The sequence below is a fragment of the Mytilus galloprovincialis genome, chromosome 8 (genome assembly GCF_965363235.1).
Source record: "Mytilus galloprovincialis chromosome 8, xbMytGall1.hap1.1, whole genome shotgun sequence".
In the NCBI taxonomy this organism is placed as follows: Eukaryota; Metazoa; Mollusca; class Bivalvia; order Mytilida; family Mytilidae; genus Mytilus; species Mytilus galloprovincialis.
The window spans coordinates 30,647,358-30,666,251 of record NC_134845.1 but is presented as its reverse complement, the minus strand read 5'-3'; the positions used below and the strand labels follow the sequence as shown (position 1 = coordinate 30,666,251).

Below are 18,894 nucleotides of genomic sequence, written 5' to 3'. Positions count from 1 at the left end.
CTGCAGATAGTATTTATGAATACTTTTATATTTTAAACATTCTAAAACTCAGAATTCAAAAGAAAGTTGGAGATCATATAAACGAATTCAAAAAACAAAACATTCCTTTTATCCATCAGCAAACCCAATTTCTAAATATTAAAATAAATTTAATGCACCAAAAGTTCAGATACATACCATTATTATGCTACATCATGAAAAAAATATTTTTTAATTGTTTAGGTTGTTATCAATCATGCTTTCTAAATATTCAGCTTTGATCGTTCCTGATGACAGTAAAATCAATTTGAACGCTAAAAATTTATGCAGTTAAAGTTTAATATTCTTCTTTTTATACTTCCATTGTAGCGGAGTGTGCATTAAGTTTTACTCTTGTGCTACTGTAGGTACGTCGAGACATTGGTTTCCATTCTCCAACTAGTTTCACTCAACCAAATGTTATGAAATTATACACAATACTAATTACCACAAACCTCAAAGCAAACATGAATTTGGGTTGAATCATCTTTACCCTTCTTGAGTTATGTCCCTTTAAAACTTTATATGATATGCAAACAGGGGCATCATCTGTATTCCATGGACACATTCTCCATTTATTTTTTTATTATCAATCAAACTTGGTTCTCATGATTATAAATATCTTTCAGAATGAGTTTACAACAGGAGAATGGTTAGAGAAGACAGATGACATATGCTTTGCTGATTTTAAGTTTCTTATCACATATCACTATTTAAATATATCTGGTAGTAAGTCAGAATCACTAGATAGACAAAGTCCTGACAATGACGTGGAGGAAGAAGAGAAAAAAGAAGGTAAGTCAGAGTCACTAGATAGACAAAGTCCTGACAATGATGTGGAGGAAGAAGAGAAAAAAGAAGGTAAGTCAGAGTCACTAGATAGACAAAGTCCTGACAATGATGTGGAGGAAGAAGAGAAAAAAGAAGGTAAATAACAATAATAAGAAAGTGTTTTGTGGCCTTTCAGGGGCTCCTAAGGAGCACATACACCATTCAGAACCATGTCAATAAAGATTTGTCTAATCTGATGATCAAAACATTATTTCAAATTTTAACTACAAACATTGTTTGAATTGAAATTCATTTTTTTTTCTCGCTTTTGCATTTAACTAATAAGTTACAAATGTTGTTTTTCAGAAGTTTAGAGATTGAAGTTAAAATACCTACTTTATTGATATGCCTAGATACACGGTGTCATAAGGGCATTGCCTCTCTTGGATGATCTTTTTTACACCAAGATATTGTTAATACATAAAAGATTTATCAGGGTTTTTTCTTTCCGTAATTTGAGCCCATTAAATGCTTAAGCATGATCCAGGTTTTCCATTTTTGATTAATTCCCTGATTTTATTGTACTGTAATTTCAAAATTTTTGCCATGTTTCTTTTATTCATTCAAAAAATTGCAACATAATATGTGTAATGAAAATCTTATCAATCTTGTAAGTATTATTTGTATTCAACATTTCCAGAAAATGCTAACAAAAATTTGTGATTTAACAGTACAGATATGTTTTTCCTTTAACAGATGAGACCCCAACAGTTTTAACAGATCTAATGAGTACAGATAATGACTTTCCATCAAAGGCACATTGTCTTGTCAGACTGTAGGTATTCTAGGAGTACTGTGTATTCAGTATTATTCATTTGATACAAATTTTTCATAGATTTCATTGGTATAGTTGAATCACAAAATTATATGTTGAACGAATTTCAAATTTCCTATAGGTGTGTTACCGTGTGTATGTAGACTTCAGCAAAAATTAAATTAAATAAGTTTTCATTAATCCAAGAAAATTGTGTGAACACAAAAATAAAGAGATCAACAGTATAATGTCCATGTGGAAGACTAATTGATATTTGATATATAATACTTAACGAAGAATAAACCTTTTAGATTTTAAATTGAATGTTATGGTAGTTTGTAAATTGAAATTTTGCTATATTTTACCATGTATGTAGCATTATTTTGTTTAGTGTGAATTTATTGAGTATAAAAATGTGTATACATGTATATATGATGTCCTCTTGTAAACCTATGTGTCTGAGGTTTATTAATAAAGTATTGTCTATTGTCTATTAAATAACTGCTTCTGTGATGACCACATCTATGCGTTTTTCGAAAATAAATTGATGAAAAGTTCTCTTTTGATGTATAACGTGAAAAAAAGTCTTCACAAAAGTTGTCACAGAGTTGACAGAACATCAAGTTAACTGGATACTGTATTATAAACTATTTTGCAGGTATGGTTTACAAGAATTTATAGTAATAACACCAGCTGACAGAAACAAGGCAATAGACAGTGAGAGTAGAGCTAAAGTTTTACTCAGTTCTGTGTCAGTAGCACTCACCAATTCATCAAGGTAGTTTATTTTTCTCTTCTCAGCAAAATGGAATATCCTAACATTTCATATGAAATTACCTCCTCTGGGCTTCTGGTAGTGTTTGCCTTGGAGTGCAGGAGGTCATGGGTTCAAAACCAATCCAGGTCAAACTAAAGACTTTAAGATTGCTATTTGCTGCTTCTTGGCTCAGTACGCAGCATATTAGGAGTAAGAGTAGAAACTGGTCTTCTCAGAGTCAGAATAATGTGCCTGGATATGGTGACATGTCTTCCTGGGGACAGTTACATGTGAACTAGCATGATAAAATAACGACTTAGTGTTTCTGTCCAGTACAAATCAATGTAAATATTCATATTACATTAACATGTGTTTATCTTGAATATGCATATTAATTTTTTGTTGGTTGTTTTAAAACAGCCAATCATCATCGCATATAATTATTTTGTACACGACAGTGACTTTGTGATTACTATGCACACATATTTTGGGTTGCTGTGTTATCCATTTTAACTTTCAGTTCAATTCCTGTTTTACACAGATACAACAGCCCAATGACGTGTATTTTTGGTAGATATTTACTTTCACTTTCTACTTTCAGTTCAATACCTGTGTTTATACAGATACAACAGCCATGGAGACAGATGTATTGTGGGACCAGTGTTATGTCTGAGATGTCTGTAGAGTTTGATGTCATACACTTGACTCGTATACCACAACAATATTCACATCTAGCTGGTCTTCTTGATGTCTTTAAGTCAAAACTGGTTGGTAAAATTAAAAAAACAAAAACAATTTAATCATCATTCAGGATACTGTATACTTAACTTCTTGAGACCATCACATGGAGAACCTAAATAGTCATGGTCACTTAACAACATAATATATTATTCATTTTTGACATGTAGCTTTTTAATGCGTAAAGTGAAACATCTTGTAACCAGAAACAAATGAAACAGTTTGTATTGATGTTATATCACAGTTACCTTAATATTTAGACATTTATTCTCAAAAAGATCAAAATCTGTGAATACTTTATCTTAAATCTTAAATAAAAATATACTATTAGGCCAACTAAAATTAATTAGTAGATTTTCATCAAAATTTTTGAAAATAATGGGAGGATTTTATTTTTTAAATTTTATTTCATATGAAACCCTTTTGGGACGAGTTCTTCATATATGCAAGTGTAGTAATAAGCTTATATCATATATACACAAGTATGAGGAATCTTACATAATATTTCAAATCCTTAAATAAATATATCTAATTGCGGCTTTAAAAACTTTTAAAACAACAAAAACGTGTGAGAAATACTCTCTTCAGTTAGACTACCTACACAAAATGTATTTGGGTTTCTAAACAATGGTTTGTATTACCATAAAATGAAGCAAATGCATTGGTATGCAACACAATTATTATGAGAACAGAATAAAATGAAAACTCAGAGAGTGTTGAAAATAATAGGGTTGGTACTTTATATGCAAGATGAAAATATAATTATCATGTAAAACATGAACTTAATAATAAAAAAAAGTTGTTGTTTAATGAGTCTTTTTTGGGTGTATTCGGACATTTGCTGTTTGTCAACATAAAAAGACAGCCATGGGTAAAATCAAATAAAATGCGTATGTTAGTCGACTTTTTAAATTCAATAAACGGACAAGTTCGTGCTTGTGTTTCAATATCTATAATTCAGTCATGTTTTCTGTATCAATGGTTTCCAAGAATCTTGTGCTTTGGGTATCATTTACAATTTAAATTTCCTGAGACAAAGTCATTGCATAAATAAAAACGTCCGCAGTTTTCTAATCACAGAAATTTGTGACATACCGCGATTTGCAGTCTTGGAAACAGCGTTTTTCTCGTAACACCAATATTTCATGTCATTCTCGTTATCAATCTTTACTCTCGGAAGATGATGTTGTCATCATAGAGCAGCGGAAAGGTCGACTTAATCATTTTGGTTAGATTTACTCGAGGTACAAAACCGAAATTTGAAACAGGAAGCATTGAATGAAACGAAATTTTAACGGTTACCGGTAACGGGAATGAACAAAATCCGGAAATCGTAAATTTTATAAAATAAAAAAATTCGATGCGGGGCGATTTCAGATGGGCGGGCGGGGATGAAAATCTATCAATTAATTCTAATTGGCCTTAATGAACTCATTATCTTGAAATTGTTTTAGGCAACACAAGTGACACCTAGACCAACTGTAGATGTAGCTGTCAGATTTACTTATCAGCTCCAGGAATGGGTTAACTCCCCTTGGCCACAGGAACCACCAGGTAAAGTTTTTCACAGATAGACTTGAGGAGTTATGCTTTAAATTCAATGGTTGATTTAGATTTTTATCTTTCAACAATTTCTCCTCCTGTGCAATTTTTGTTAAAAGAAAACTATATGCAGAGTTGTCTCATTGGCACTCATACCACATCTTACTTTATCTGTATAACACTTATTTATGAAACTTTTCAAACCAAACCTTTTCACCATTTTTTAATGATCATGTAATAGAATAGACATTTCTTATCCAATCCAACGATACATTTTTTTAAATGGAAAAGTCGATGCAATTATAACTCCACTATCTTTCATTACATTATAAAAACCTTTTTTATTATTGTGTTGATAGAAGACCCTAATGGTAAGTCATGCATGAAGAACTAATTGAATGGTTGACGATCACATGTCCAAAAAGCTTAAATAACAAAATGTTCACTGTGGCTGAAAATCATGTCTTGTCATAAGTATTTGCATGGTGTCCTAAACAAAAGTTTGAGATTTGCCATTCAATTCAGATCAAGAATTTACCTGTTTTTCTGTAGTTATTAGTTTTGTGCCACAGTTTTGAGTTAATATAACACATATTCGTAAAATATTTGATAATGATTGAGTCAGTTTTTAGTGATGAGAGGTAAAGCTTTTTATATCTCACTTAGGTGTGACATCTAAATAGGTAAAACAAATTTTAATGAATACTGCACATTGCAAAACGCAAGGAATATGTCAGAAATAAGCTGGTTAATTACAACTTTTTCTTTGTTAGGTTTCTAGGAAATTACTTTTTTAAAGGTCAAGGATATGAACCCTGGTCTGATTATTTACCATTTTGTCAATTTAAGTTCCTCATTTCGTTTAATGAAGACTTTGAATTGATTGATACTACCACATTGAAACTCGTATGTAAAAAATGTATAATCTATAAGTGCATGAACTTATGCTGCATTAAATTGTGGATAATGTTAGGCAAACATTCAGCGTATTATCCTTACCTACTATTATTTAATGTCCCTTGGGCCAGGAAGAATTCCTTCAATTAATTGCTCATTTGGGGAATATGTAAACACTCTAGATATAAATATTGATCTAAAGAAATAAAATAAAAATTAAATTAAATTTGGTTGCTTATTTGAAATATTTATCAGTTGGTTTTTTTAACTGATGAGAATAATCAAATAAATCATACCGGTAATTAAATTGATGAATTTATTGATTTGTGAATGTTACATCAGAAAACGAGGCCATCTAACAATTCACTGTTTAAATGTTTAAATACATATGTAGAGTCTATTGGGATTCCTATTTGCTCTAAAACATGGAGTCGGCAAGGATTTAAGGCTAGGTAAAATATGTCAATTCATATGTTGTTGCTGCAGTATTTTTATATATAAACAAATTCAGATCAATGGAAAACATACTACATGTATATCGAGAGACCATAACAAAATCAAAACAAATTCCAAAGGCTGATTCTGATTTTATCTTTTACAAAAAAATGGAGATATGGGGCAACTAAAATGAGACAGCAAACCAAAACAACAGCAATCCAGTAAACTGTGTAGAGGTCAGCATACCATGCGTCATTCTTAGGTCTATTTCATTTTGTTCTTTCCAGTTCTTAAACCTTCCCCTTTTCAATGGTTGGTACATGAAGAACATATAATACAATCAGTTCTAAAAAAAAAACACACCCTATTCTTTTATATTGTAGTTATTTTTTGACTAATTTTACTATAATCTATGTATTGTTACAGATTTATCCTCTCCTATGGAAGATGAAATTGGTTGTTCATCATTTGGTAGTCTCCCCTTTGGTGCAATCGAGGATCCTATCAGGTAAAGATCTAGTAAAGAATGTGCATACAGAAGCTTTTACAAGCATGTTAAATGCATAAAGAAATGTTTGTTGTTCTAACTTCATATCATGGTAAACTGTAAATTTATGAGACTTAGAAATATAGTAAAACTTTAATTGCTTCTTAAATGTGGCTATTATGACCCTCATACAGCTACAAAGATCACAAAATGAACATTGAATGGACTCTTACAAGATTCTTTAATCATTGATTATATATCTTTTGTCAAGAGTAATATTTTCCTAGCTAAAACTTCATTTTAAAACTATTGCCTAACTAACCTGAAATTGCAAAGCTATTGCCTAAATCAGATATCAGAACAAACCTTTTGCCCAACTAAGATTTTAATACACAGCAATCACCAGCTATGATTTCATAATAAAGCTAGTGTCCAACCAAGATTTCAGTGCAAAAGTAATGTCTAACTATGATTTCTGTTCACAAAAATTGCCTAACTAAGATTTCAGTACAAAGCTATTGCCTAACTAAGATTTCAGTACAAAGCTTTTGCCTAACTAAGATTTCAGTACACAATAATTACCCAACTGAGAATTCAGTGCAAAAATAATGCCTTACTAATATAATAGTTCACAGCTATTGCCAATTGAAGATTCAGTACAAAGCTATTGCATTACTCAGATTTCAGTACAAAGCTATTGTCCAAATAAGATTTAATTGCAATACTAATGCCTAACTAAGATTTCAGTACAAAATGGTTGCCTAATTAATTAAAGGCATTTTAAGTAAACATGTATAGTACATTAAAAACTGAAGCAGGTGAAATATTTGTTGAAAATCAAGTGTCTGTTACAAACTAGAACCTATTGTTTCATATTTTTTCAGTGCTCTACAATTGTTTTGTTCCTGGTATAGTCTTTCAGAGGATATGATTGTAGAAAACCAAAACTATAGGTATGTAGTCAAGTATATTTGTCAAGAGACTTACATTTCTCATTATTCTTTGTTCAATGATAATTATTGGAAGTTTTTTTAGAAGAAAAAAAGAAACCGATTTAAGTGTGAAAAGAAATACAGTCAATTCTGGTTATTTGCATAGCCTATTTGTCAGACAAAATTATGCAATTAAGCGGAGTATGCTTATATCCAAAACGCCAAATTACGAAGTCAAATAACATCAATAGTACAGATCAGTAAAGAAATAATCCCTGCAGAAAGATAAACGTCCATAATCCAATTATTAAAAACATATTAAATGCTTATTTATTCTAATAAAAGTTATGTGTCATACATGTTATTTTATTTTGTATTCTTTCAATTAAGTGGAGTCAACGGTATCATAATTTAAATTTTATTATATTTTAAGTTGAACTCTTTAAAAAAAACACCTGAAATTGATACCTTTAATGTATAAGGTACTTCCTGGTTTATATGGCATTGTGAAATGAGAAAGACACAGAAAAGTTGAGGTTTTTCAAATTTTACATTTTACTTTGATAGCATATTTCTGTGTAATTGCTATTAATTCTCTTGGTATTTAGCCTTGTTAAATTGATAACCAGATTATTTAATGGGATATTTTATACTTGTAGCGATCTTGATCCACTTTTAGCACCTCAGTGGACAGCAAAAATAAATAAGACTGAAGATCCACGATGTTTACTAGGTAATGTATTACAGAAGGTGGTTTGATAAGTGCCACTGTTTATAGGCAACCTTTAATAGCAAAAAATGAAAATCATCAATTTTTTTGGTAAATGAATTTAATGATATCATTTTGGGGTTTCAGTGTGGAAATCTTGCTGTGACATCATTGAATTATTATCAATATTTGATCATCACAAATTGGCATTTACATGAACCTTTGGTAGAAGTACATAAAAGCAACTATCATTTGTCTTTGCAGTAGACATCTTTTTAGGGTACTGCTTTTGTTGATATCTTAAAGGTAATGGAAAAATCTCAAAATTTATGTGGTAGTTTTGGCTGCTTTTTAGAAAGTGAACGCAAATAATGTAAAATACAAAAATCACATGTAATTCTTTTTGGAGCTCCCTATTCTCATTACTTGGTTTCTATTGTCGCCATTGTTGTTAGCTTTTCAATAATAATCCCCTCTGAAAACTTGTGGACCATTCATGACCACAAGTACATTGGGGTATATAGTTATAACGCATAAATGAAAAAAATCAGAAGGCAAATACCCTTAGATATAAGTTTTGGAGCAACTAAAGTGTGTAAATATTTTTACAGAAAAAAAAATGAATTATTTAATTTATACAAATTTTTAGATTCTGAAAAAGCCTAGTTGATAGTTATATTAATATTCTACTATCTATACTATACTTCAAATTTTGTGCTGTCAAGTAGAAAATGAATTAATACAATTGATATAATTTATATTTCTTTTTTTAATCTTATTTTAATTTGAATTTGTTTATTAACAGGGACTTATATACACAAGTTTTTAAAGCACTGTTACAGTAAAGAGACAACAAGAGATTTGTTGTGGAACATTTTATCTGATGAAGAAGAAAATGGTATGATAGAAACAATCATGGGTTAACTTGTAAAGAGTTGAACTATTTATATATCCCATCATGCAGTGGCGGCTCCGGAACTTTTCATAAGTGGGGGCCCACTGACTGACCTAAAGGGGGGTCGCTCCAGTCATGCTTCAGTGATTCCCTATATGATCAACCAAATTTTTCCCCCCTGGATCTGCCTATGTCTTGTTAAGCACTATACAATGTAGTCATTTACCGAAAAGAGTCAGTTTTAATGAGTTTCTTGTACATGTAATTTCATTCTAAAATACGGTAAACAAAGGTGTTGTACAAATATCCAAATAAGGTTGAACTGTTTTATAAAAAATTCAAAAGGCTACAATACCAAGAATAGGAGGTAATCTTAAAGCAAACATCTGTTTATTTTATGTTATATAAATTTGAACTGTAAAGCACCATTTACATTTCTGATCCCCCCAAAAAATTAGCTAAATACCAACACGTATAACATCTAGAGTACTGACTACTGATGAATTTCTAAAAGATTGAAAGAGATAAGGACAGAATGATAAGTTAATGCTATATCCCTAGCCACTGATCACAGGGGTATAAAGCATACACAAATATAAAATGCAGTTTAAACATGGTTATGCCAAAGAAATGATAAATACCTTCTATAGATCTGTATATTTATGAAAATAGACTTTAATGTTATGTGAAGTATCTCCCCTGGTTTGGTTAACAGTGTATTATAATTCAAATTCACATCAAGCTTTTGATCTGTTAAAAAATACCTATTGGTTTCAAGCTTTTGATCTATTAAAAAATACCTATTGGTTTTAACATCATTTAGAAACCCAACATTGTTTCTGGTCATTTAGCAATATCTTTTAAATTATGTCGGTTCATCATCATGATAAGTTAACTTTCCAACAATGACTTGCCCTTGAGCTGCCTTGATTTTCAGAAATAATCTTTTATACATATATACTAAAATTTACTCAAGGGATAGTCTACTATATTATTGTCATTAATAATTTCAGATGCTACTGCAGATATAAGTCATGCTTTACACAGACTGACAGAGAATAAAGTTGGTTATAACATTCCTTCACTTAGTAATGTTGTCTCTAAAGCAGGAAGTAGATTAGCTGTTAAACAGGCAGAGGCACCCATATCTCATGATACCATTAATGACATACTGCTGGTAAATATTTATTATGTCATATCATAACTTCCTTAACCAATAAAAACTGGCCTCTATGTTATGCCCAATAGTGCTGACAGTGGCATTAGTCTCCAATAATCAACCAATCAAATAGTGTTAATTGATTAATTTTTTGGGGAAATTATAATAGTGGAATACTGTATTTATTTTCCAAGAAACTATTTTTATTTAAGAAAACATCTCAAATTGAAAAAAAAAATGACATGTCTTTTTGTCTATTTGCAGAATTATGTCATTAAGAAGTAATTGTGTCAGATTTGGTCATGTTGTTGTTTCTTCGACACATTCCCCATTTCTGTTCTCAATTTTATCTTGTTTATTTCGAAATAATTAGAAATACTGGTATAGATATATTATATTTAAAAGAAAAGTTGAAGATAAATATAAATTTTTCACAAAATTTATTTTCAGTTTTTGTTTCCTGATGCCAAAGATCCATTAGAGAAAGCTAATGATGAAAGGGAGGAAGAAAACACATGTGAAAATAATAATCCTTCAAAGTTTACTGCATTGTTAGAGGTGATTATAAAATTGTAGAAGTCACTAATCAACATATAGGATAGTGATTGTAATTTCATGTCATCTTGAATATGCACATGGTGTTAGTTGCTCGACCATTCAAAATACAAGCAGCATTATGTTTTTTGGTCTGTGCGTCTGTCCATTCGTCTGTCCATTCGTCTGTTCCTTCATCCGTTCGTTTGTCCTTCTGTCCCGCTTCAGGTTAAAGTTTTTGGTCAAGGTAGTTTTGGAGGAAGTTTAAGTCTAATCAACTTGAAACTTAGTTCACATGTTCCCTATGATATGATCTTTCTAATTTTAATGAGTTTTGATCCAATTTACATAAAAAAAAAATATAGTGCAAGTGGGCTTCTGTGTACTATGGACACATTCTTGTTTTTAATTATTTCATTAAATTGTACAGATAAATGATGCTTAGGTGCCTTCACTGATGCAATTAAAAAAAAACCAGAATGTTATATTTTGCATGCTTACATGCATGAACAAACCCTAATTGATTCACAGGCATTTATAGGTATTTGAGTAAGTTGTATTTTTTTATTTAAATTTTAAGCTTCTTTACAGAGGTTAAGGTGGTACCCAACACTTTCACTAAAATTAATTTGGCTTGTTTAATTTTCATAAAATTTTGACAAAGTATTTTCTTTGACCCTTTAACAAAAATATAAAAAATTCAAAAAATTTGAACCAAGCGTTTTATCAGAATAATTACACTGGTTATATAGCAGTTTGACAAACACTAATTTTGATCATTGAGAAGCTTTATATTGCCTTCACAAGGCAACGTAATTAAAACGTTTAGCTGATATTACAGAGTTATCTCCCTGTAGTGTTAGGTACCACCTTAAACCAGATGACATACTGTTCATACTGTGAATAAATTTATTTCGTGTTTACCAATTTTCATGGATTGAGGATTTTTTTTGTACATATTTGATTTCGTGGCTTTGGCAAAGTTTGCATACAATCCTTTAGAAAAATTTTAATTAGTTGACATTTAAATTCCTGGTTATCCAGTACCTTAGAAATCCATGAAAATTGTTATCCATTTAGAAATATTAATGAATTCTAGTATGTATTTTTATAAGTTTGATGCATGAAAAAGCAATTAGATTATTTTCTTTTTTAAGTCATTACCTAAGAGATTAAAGACAGCACCTACAGATAGTTTAGTGTACAGATTAGCTGTGTGTTTATGTATAGTTAACAAACACAATGGAGGTCTGAAGGGGTTAGCTCAGATGTGGCAGGAGTTTGTACTGGAAATGAGATACAGATGGGAGAACAAATATGAAATAGAAGGGTAAGGTCATGAGTAATATTTTTAATGTCCAAAACTTTTTTGGAACTTCTAAGTTTTCATGACTACCACTAACCTACCGGAATTATAATTTTATAAAAATCCTGCATGTTAACACACAATCTCGAACAAAAATACTAATACTGATGGGTTTTGGTAACAAATGACACACTATATTTGCCAAAAAACGGGATTTAACAGGCAAAACAGCTACAAAACTTACACACACAAATTGACTTAACCCTACCTTTATTTCAATGAATTGGGCAAGACTAAATGGCTCTACAGGTTTTAACAGTTTAGTCAGCTTTATAAGAATATATGGATCAGTGATCAATCCACATAATTATTACTGTAAATTCAGAAATCTTTCTGTATGCATTTGTTACTGTGATTTTTTTTATTACCTGACAAAAATAATGTATACTTATAGTGTAGTCCAAATGCAAATGCAAATTCTTATTAATAAAAAAACACATTGTGTATTTTTAAAGTAGAAAATATAGGGCAATTAATGGTAATATTAATATATTGACGATTGAAAATAGTTTTATGATTTAACTTTGCTTTTGTTTATTTTTCTTTGCTCTCTAAGTGATGGATAAAATGAAGAATTGATATTGACAATTAATCATATTTCAGAATAAATAAATCTGCTCCACACTTAGGGTCATGTCTACTTTATCAGAAATTACAGGTATGTAAAAACAAACATTTTGAATTATTAACATTGCAAATTAACTAGATATACCATGATCTCAACAAAAAGACAAAAACTTGGTCAAAATAGATAGAGAGAAACTTTTTAAGGTGGTACCTAACACTACAGGGAGATAACTCTGTAAAGTCAGCTAAACGTTTTAATTACATTGTGTTGCAAAAGGAATATTAAGCTTCTCAATGATCAAAATTGGTGTTTGTCAAACTGCTATATAACCAGTGTAATTTTTCTGACAAAACTGTTGGTTAAAAAATTTTGAATTTTTTATATTTTTGTTAAAGGGTCAAAGTTAGTACTTTGACAAAATTTTATAAAAATTAAATGAGCCAAATTAATTTTAGTGCCAGTGTTGGGTACCACCTTAAAACAACTAAAATGATCACATATCTCAAAGTCTACAAATAAAACAAAATTGCAGAAATTGTCAGTCAACTCCTCAAAGCAGATATTGCCTGACTGTAACGACAATTTTAACCTTTTCCCACGGTTTATTGGAGAAAAATTTAATAGATAGAGAGTAATTGTAAACAACAAAAAGTTATCACTTCAATTTCAGATAAACAGTTTTAAAAATGTGTTCTATTACATGTTTATTACAGATGTTGAATAGTTGTATAGAGAAAAAGATTCAGAGAGAAACTCTTTTCAAAGGATATACTAGTAAAAAAAATATTGATTCAAACTCTTCTGAAATGGAGGTAGAAAACAATTGTGCATTAAATGACAAAAGTGAAAGTGAAAATAGGAAAAGAAAAGAAGGATTTTCAAATAAATCAGAAAGAAAAAAAAGTGATAGTTCAGGAGATGATGATGATGAATTCTATGAATGTCAAGACTCTCCTTCCAAATCTCCAACAGAACTAGATAAAGATGTTGATGAAAAGGAAGATTCTAGTGAAACAATGGACACATCACTAAGTGAATCATCATCATTTGTGGACTCTGTGACACATAAACCTGAAGGACGGCTTTCTGCATTTAATGATATTCAATTATTAAGTACAGGGGAACAGTTATATATACCTGTTACCCAGGAACCAGCTCCTATGACAGAAGACATGTTAGAAGAACATGCTGAAATACTTGCCAAGTAAGTCATGGTATATACAGTTTGTTCAAACAAATAAAACATGTGTACAGATAAAAAACTTGCTTGAAATTTTTTATATTTTATTGTGCTATGCGGCTCACAACACTTTCTATTACAAAGAAGATAGGACATTTTCAATAGAATGTTTTGAGCCGCTCACAACACTATCTATACAAAATACATTGTATGGTAAGTGTTATGCGCCGCTCAAAACATTATGATACAGAATAAACATGAAATTTATTAAGAATTTCAAGCACAAGAAATAATGCAAATTTCATTATTGAAAATAATTCCAAGCTGAAATAATAGCCTGTTATCTCTTAATACATACAATATGTAAATAAGAAGATGTATGATTGCCAATGAGACAACCCTCTGCAAGAGACCAAATAACTTAGAAGTTATCTACTGTAGGTCACTGTACGACCATCAACAATGAGCAAAACCATACCACATAGTCAACTATAAAAGGCGTGAAATACCAAATGTAAAACAAATCAAACGAGAAAGCTAACAGCATGATCTATGTACAATGTACAAAAAAATAATAAAAAAACAAATATGTAACACAGCAATAAACGACAACCACTAAATAACAGGTGAGCAGCAAAACTATGGTTAATTTGTAACCTTTACTTTTTAATGAGACAATAAGGAAGTAAATCATTTATGAAAGTTATGTCAAATGTTTTATTTTTGTCTTTTTGAGTTTGCATCATCAGTCAATAATTGAAAATGATAATTCATAGCTTTAAAAGCAAAATTAAATGGTGAGCAACCACTATTCAAAATGTATTTGGCCTTTTTTGAAATATGTTTAATACATGTATATAATGATTATTATTTATTACAGGTTAGGAACTTCTGCAGAGGGGGCACAATTGAGAGCAAGGATGCAGAGTGCTTGTCTTATATCTGACATGGAGTCTTTTAAAGTAAGTTGAAAAAGATTTGATATGCAGCAGGACATATTTGGGTGTTCTAATCTTGTTTTAATTAATACCAATTTACTCGAATAAGAATAAGCATGTATAACCAGTCAGTCAGATTACTAAATATAGCATTGAATATACAGGTCACATGTTTTCTCCTTATTATTTTCACCTTAAGGTATTAAAAGAATAAATTCAATAAAAGATTGAGGTTAAGGACAGATAGAAGAACCAGTAAATCTGATATTAGCAATTGTCATATCCCAATAACATTGGCAATGTCATCCAGTCAGAAGTGTTGTACATGTATAAAAATGTCAAATTGAATTCTATATATATCAAATATTTTATCATTTGTTTATTTCATTAGATGCCATTAGAATTAGAAAAGATAACTTTTTTTTTGTCCTCAATATCAAAAATGAGTTAACTGCCAATGGAATAAATGTGAATTGCTGTATGCACTTTAACATTGCAGCAAGTTGTGATCTTAAGAAATTTGACATTATGTACTTTCACATAGAAGTCCAGCAGCATAGTTTATATATTTTCATTACAGGCAGCTAATCCTGGTTGTGTTATAGAAGATTTTGTAAGGTGGTACTCGCCCAGAGATTGGATAGAGGAAGAATCTACAGGGTCTAATGATAATTCACAGACAAAACAGAAAGGTTTGTACAACTTAAGGTGGTACCTAACACTACAGGGAGATAACTCTGTAAAATCAGCAGAACGTTTTAATGACGTTGTGTTGTTAAGGGAATATTAAGCTTCTCAATGATCAAAATAAGTGTTCGTCAAACTGCTATATAACCAGTGTATTTTTTCTGATTAAACGGTTGGTTCAAATTTTTTGAAAATTTATTATTTTTGTCAAAGCATCATAGTAAATATTTTGTCAAAATTTGAAGAAAAATAAACGAGCCAAATTAATTTTAGTTAAGGTGTTGGGTACCACCTTAATGTACAGTTTATGGCTAAAAGTTTTTCTAATGAATAGTTGCAGACAACACTTAAAGGTTTCGATATTTTTATTAGTCCTCTACTGAAGAAGTCAAAGGGAACTTAATGTTTGCACTCCGTCTGTCAGTCTGTCTGTTTGTCATTCGTCAGTCCAGTAAAATCAGTTTTCCACACTCTTTTTCTTTGTGCTTGAAGATATTGATTTGATATTTGATAGATTGTTTTATCATGACAAGTTACAGATCAAGTTTGAATTTTGTTCTAGTCTGATAATTTTTACAGAGTTATGGTCCTTGGACTTAAGTAAATTCAAAAAAATATTCAGTTTTCCGCCCTTTTTTTAGTCAGACTTGAAGATATTTATTATATAATTGGTACATTGTTTTATCATGACAAGTTACAGATCAGGTACAATTTTTGTTTCGGTTTGATGATTTTGTGCAGAGTTATGGTCCTTTTGACTTAAAAAATTCACATTAATAATCAATCTTCCACACTTTTTTTCAGTCAAGCTTGAAGATATTTACTTGATATTTGTTATATAGTTTACCCCATGACAAGTTAGAGATCAAGTTATCATTTTGTTTTTGTACGTTTATTTTCTAACTGGTAGGGAACTATGTATTGTCTTGCAATGCTCTTAGAATGTTTGTTAATAATAATGTTCACTTTGTCTGCAAAAGTATATCAAATGATAATACACAGATGCACATCTTAATGTAATAATTAATAGTTATAAGTATATTTAACAATCGTACATGGACAAAATTTGAAGGATAGTTAGAATGATTTACTAAAGAACAGAATTTGGTCAAATTTATAAATGTGAAAATAATACAGACAAAAACCAAGGGTTTGTGTACTGTTTTAAATCATCTGTAAATTTCTATGGTAAGCATTAAAGGTTTGTAGATTAGTAGTATGGAAAAGACTCAACTTGCTAGAGATTTATTCTATCATTGAACTAACAGTCTCAATAATGGCAAGGGCAATAATTTGGTCATATGTATTGTTTTGTAATTAGATTGTAAATATATGTTTTAGGAACAGTTTAAGTTATGAATATAATGCTGAAGGTAATCTTGTTTTTTTTAGAATAGACATTAAGAAATTGCCTATTCAAATTCTAAATACTATATAAAAAATGATGTACCTTATTAACAGATGACAGGCTTAAAAAGTAAACAAAATTGACTACATGAATTAAAATATGTTAACCAAGGTCGGGTGCCTAAGATATGTCAGTCTCCTTATAGATGGATACCAGAGGTATGTAGAGTGTCCTAATTTCAGCATAAAAATACATTGATTTACACTTTTAAATTAATGTCGTAAAATCTGTTGTTAACAATAATGTAGATTCTCATTAAGTATTTCTTATTGTTCACTCTTTAAAATAATTTCAGGTTATTTAAGTCCGAGAATGCAAATACCAGGGAATGTATGGTACGAAGCATGGCAAAGTGCCAAGCCAGTTCCAGCTTATAGACAGAAACGATTATTTGATGACACAAAGGAAGCTGAAAAGGTTAGTAAGGCTATCTAAAAAAATTATATTTCAGATTTCAAGGGTTGAAGTTATACATATATATAGTGGTTATTTGCATGCATGTGATCAGTTTGATAGCGATCATATGTTATAATCAAAGTTGCTTAAGGGGGAAAGTTTGTTTCAGGTGTACTAATATCATATTTTTGTCGAGCCTTCGACTTTAGTCGAAAAAGTGAGACATAGAGACCCTACATTCTGGCGGCGGCGGCGTCCACAAATATTCACTCTGTGGTTAAAGTTTTTGAAATTTTAATAACTTTCTTAAACTATCTTTGAATTGTATGAAACTTGAACAGAAGCTTGTTTATGTTCATAGGATAGTATCCAGAAGTAAATTTTGTAAAAATAAAATTCCATTTTTTCCGTATTTTACTTATAAATGGACTTAGTTTTTTCTGCCAGGAAACATTACATTCACTCTGTGGTTAAAGTTTTTAAAATTTTAATAACTTTCTTTAACTATCCTGGAAATGTACAAAACTTGGCCAGAAGCTTGTTTATGATCAGGAGATAGTATCTGGAAGTAAATTTTGTAAAAGTAAAATTCCATTTTTTCCGTATTTTTTTTATAAATGGACTTAGTTTTTCTGCCAGTATTTCATTCACTCTGTGGTTAAAGTATTTAAAATTTTAATAACTTTCTTAAAATATCCTGGAATTGTAAGAAACTTGGCCAGAAGCTTGTTTATGTTCATAAGATAGTATCCAGAAGTAAATTTTGTAAAATAAAATTCCGTTTTTTCCGTATTTTACTTATAAATGGACTAAGTTTTTTCTGCCAGGAAACATTACATTCACTTTGTGGTTAAAGTTTTTAAAATTTTAATAACTTTCTTAAACTATCCTGGAATTGTAAGAAACTTGGCCAGAAGCTTGTTTATGATCAGAAGATAGTATCCAGAAGTAAATTTTGTAAAAATAAAATTCCATTTTTCCCGTATTTTACATATAAATGGACTTAGTTTTTCTTCCAGTTAACCCTTTCGTACCGAAATTATCCTTTTGGCACCCTCGAGCGCGAGCCGAAATTATCCTTTTGGCACCACGGAGCTGAGGGCGAAATTATCCTTAAGGATACATAGATTTCTATTTTTAGACGGTCACAGTGCAAACAGTAAAAACAACGTTTAGACATGTTTCTTGGTGCTGTTGCTCCATAGATGTTACGATAAACATCAAATGCATTCTATATTTTAGTATCGGGCGTAAAAACGCTGTCAAAATATGTTTTTTTTCAAAGATTGTTGAGAAGAAAAAACCTCGTGAAAAACAAAATGGCGGAATAATAAACAATCGTGGTCAGGAGTTTCATTTCGAGTTGAAACATTTAGAAAACTTAACCTGCAGTCATGAAAGTCGTTGAACTTGTACAAAAGTAATGTATGAACGTAGATTTTGGAGTGGTGAGAAGATTATTTGTAAAACAACTTGAAATCGAGACTTTGATGGTCGTCATCAGGTGCACGACTGTAAATTATTATTTCTCGCTGCCGTTTGACAGTCAACCTTTCATTATCGATTGAATCAGAGTCTTTTATCATCGTTTTATACACTCCCAGGAGTCTGTAGTGCTACGGATTTTATTTCTTTTCATTGAAAGGCTGTACTGCAGTAT

The 18,894-nt window shown here is 30.5% G+C and overlaps 1 protein-coding gene across 5 annotated transcripts in view; it reads left to right on the top strand.

The window, feature by feature from the left end:
* The window catches only part of LOC143085537 (rab3 GTPase-activating protein catalytic subunit-like), a 41,646-nt gene that overhangs the window by 8,813 nt on the left and 13,939 nt on the right, over positions 1 to 18,894 (top strand). For 3 of the 5 annotated variants that reach the window (XM_076261932.1, XM_076261935.1, XM_076261936.1), the window contains 17 exons: positions 648 to 813; positions 1,546 to 1,624; positions 2,262 to 2,381; positions 2,962 to 3,127; positions 4,553 to 4,652; positions 6,402 to 6,483; positions 7,347 to 7,415; positions 8,054 to 8,127; positions 8,909 to 9,001; positions 10,012 to 10,175; positions 10,608 to 10,715; positions 11,849 to 12,021; positions 12,661 to 12,715; positions 13,339 to 13,829; positions 14,686 to 14,767; positions 15,324 to 15,435; positions 17,134 to 17,255. In XM_076261932.1, coding sequence (XP_076118047.1) covers positions 648 to 813; positions 1,546 to 1,624; positions 2,262 to 2,381; positions 2,962 to 3,127; positions 4,553 to 4,652; positions 6,402 to 6,483; positions 7,347 to 7,415; positions 8,054 to 8,127; positions 8,909 to 9,001; positions 10,012 to 10,175; positions 10,608 to 10,715; positions 11,849 to 12,021; positions 12,661 to 12,715; positions 13,339 to 13,829; positions 14,686 to 14,767; positions 15,324 to 15,435; positions 17,134 to 17,255 — 2,256 coding nt within the window. Of the gene's footprint in view, positions 1 to 647; positions 946 to 1,545; positions 1,625 to 2,261; positions 2,382 to 2,961; positions 3,128 to 4,552; positions 4,653 to 6,401; positions 6,484 to 7,346; positions 7,416 to 8,053; positions 8,128 to 8,908; positions 9,002 to 10,011; positions 10,176 to 10,607; positions 10,716 to 11,848; positions 12,022 to 12,660; positions 12,716 to 13,338; positions 13,830 to 14,685; positions 14,768 to 15,323; positions 15,436 to 17,133; positions 17,256 to 18,894 lie in introns of all 5 variants that reach the window. The other 2 variants (XM_076261933.1, XM_076261934.1) reach the window with 2 other exon arrangements.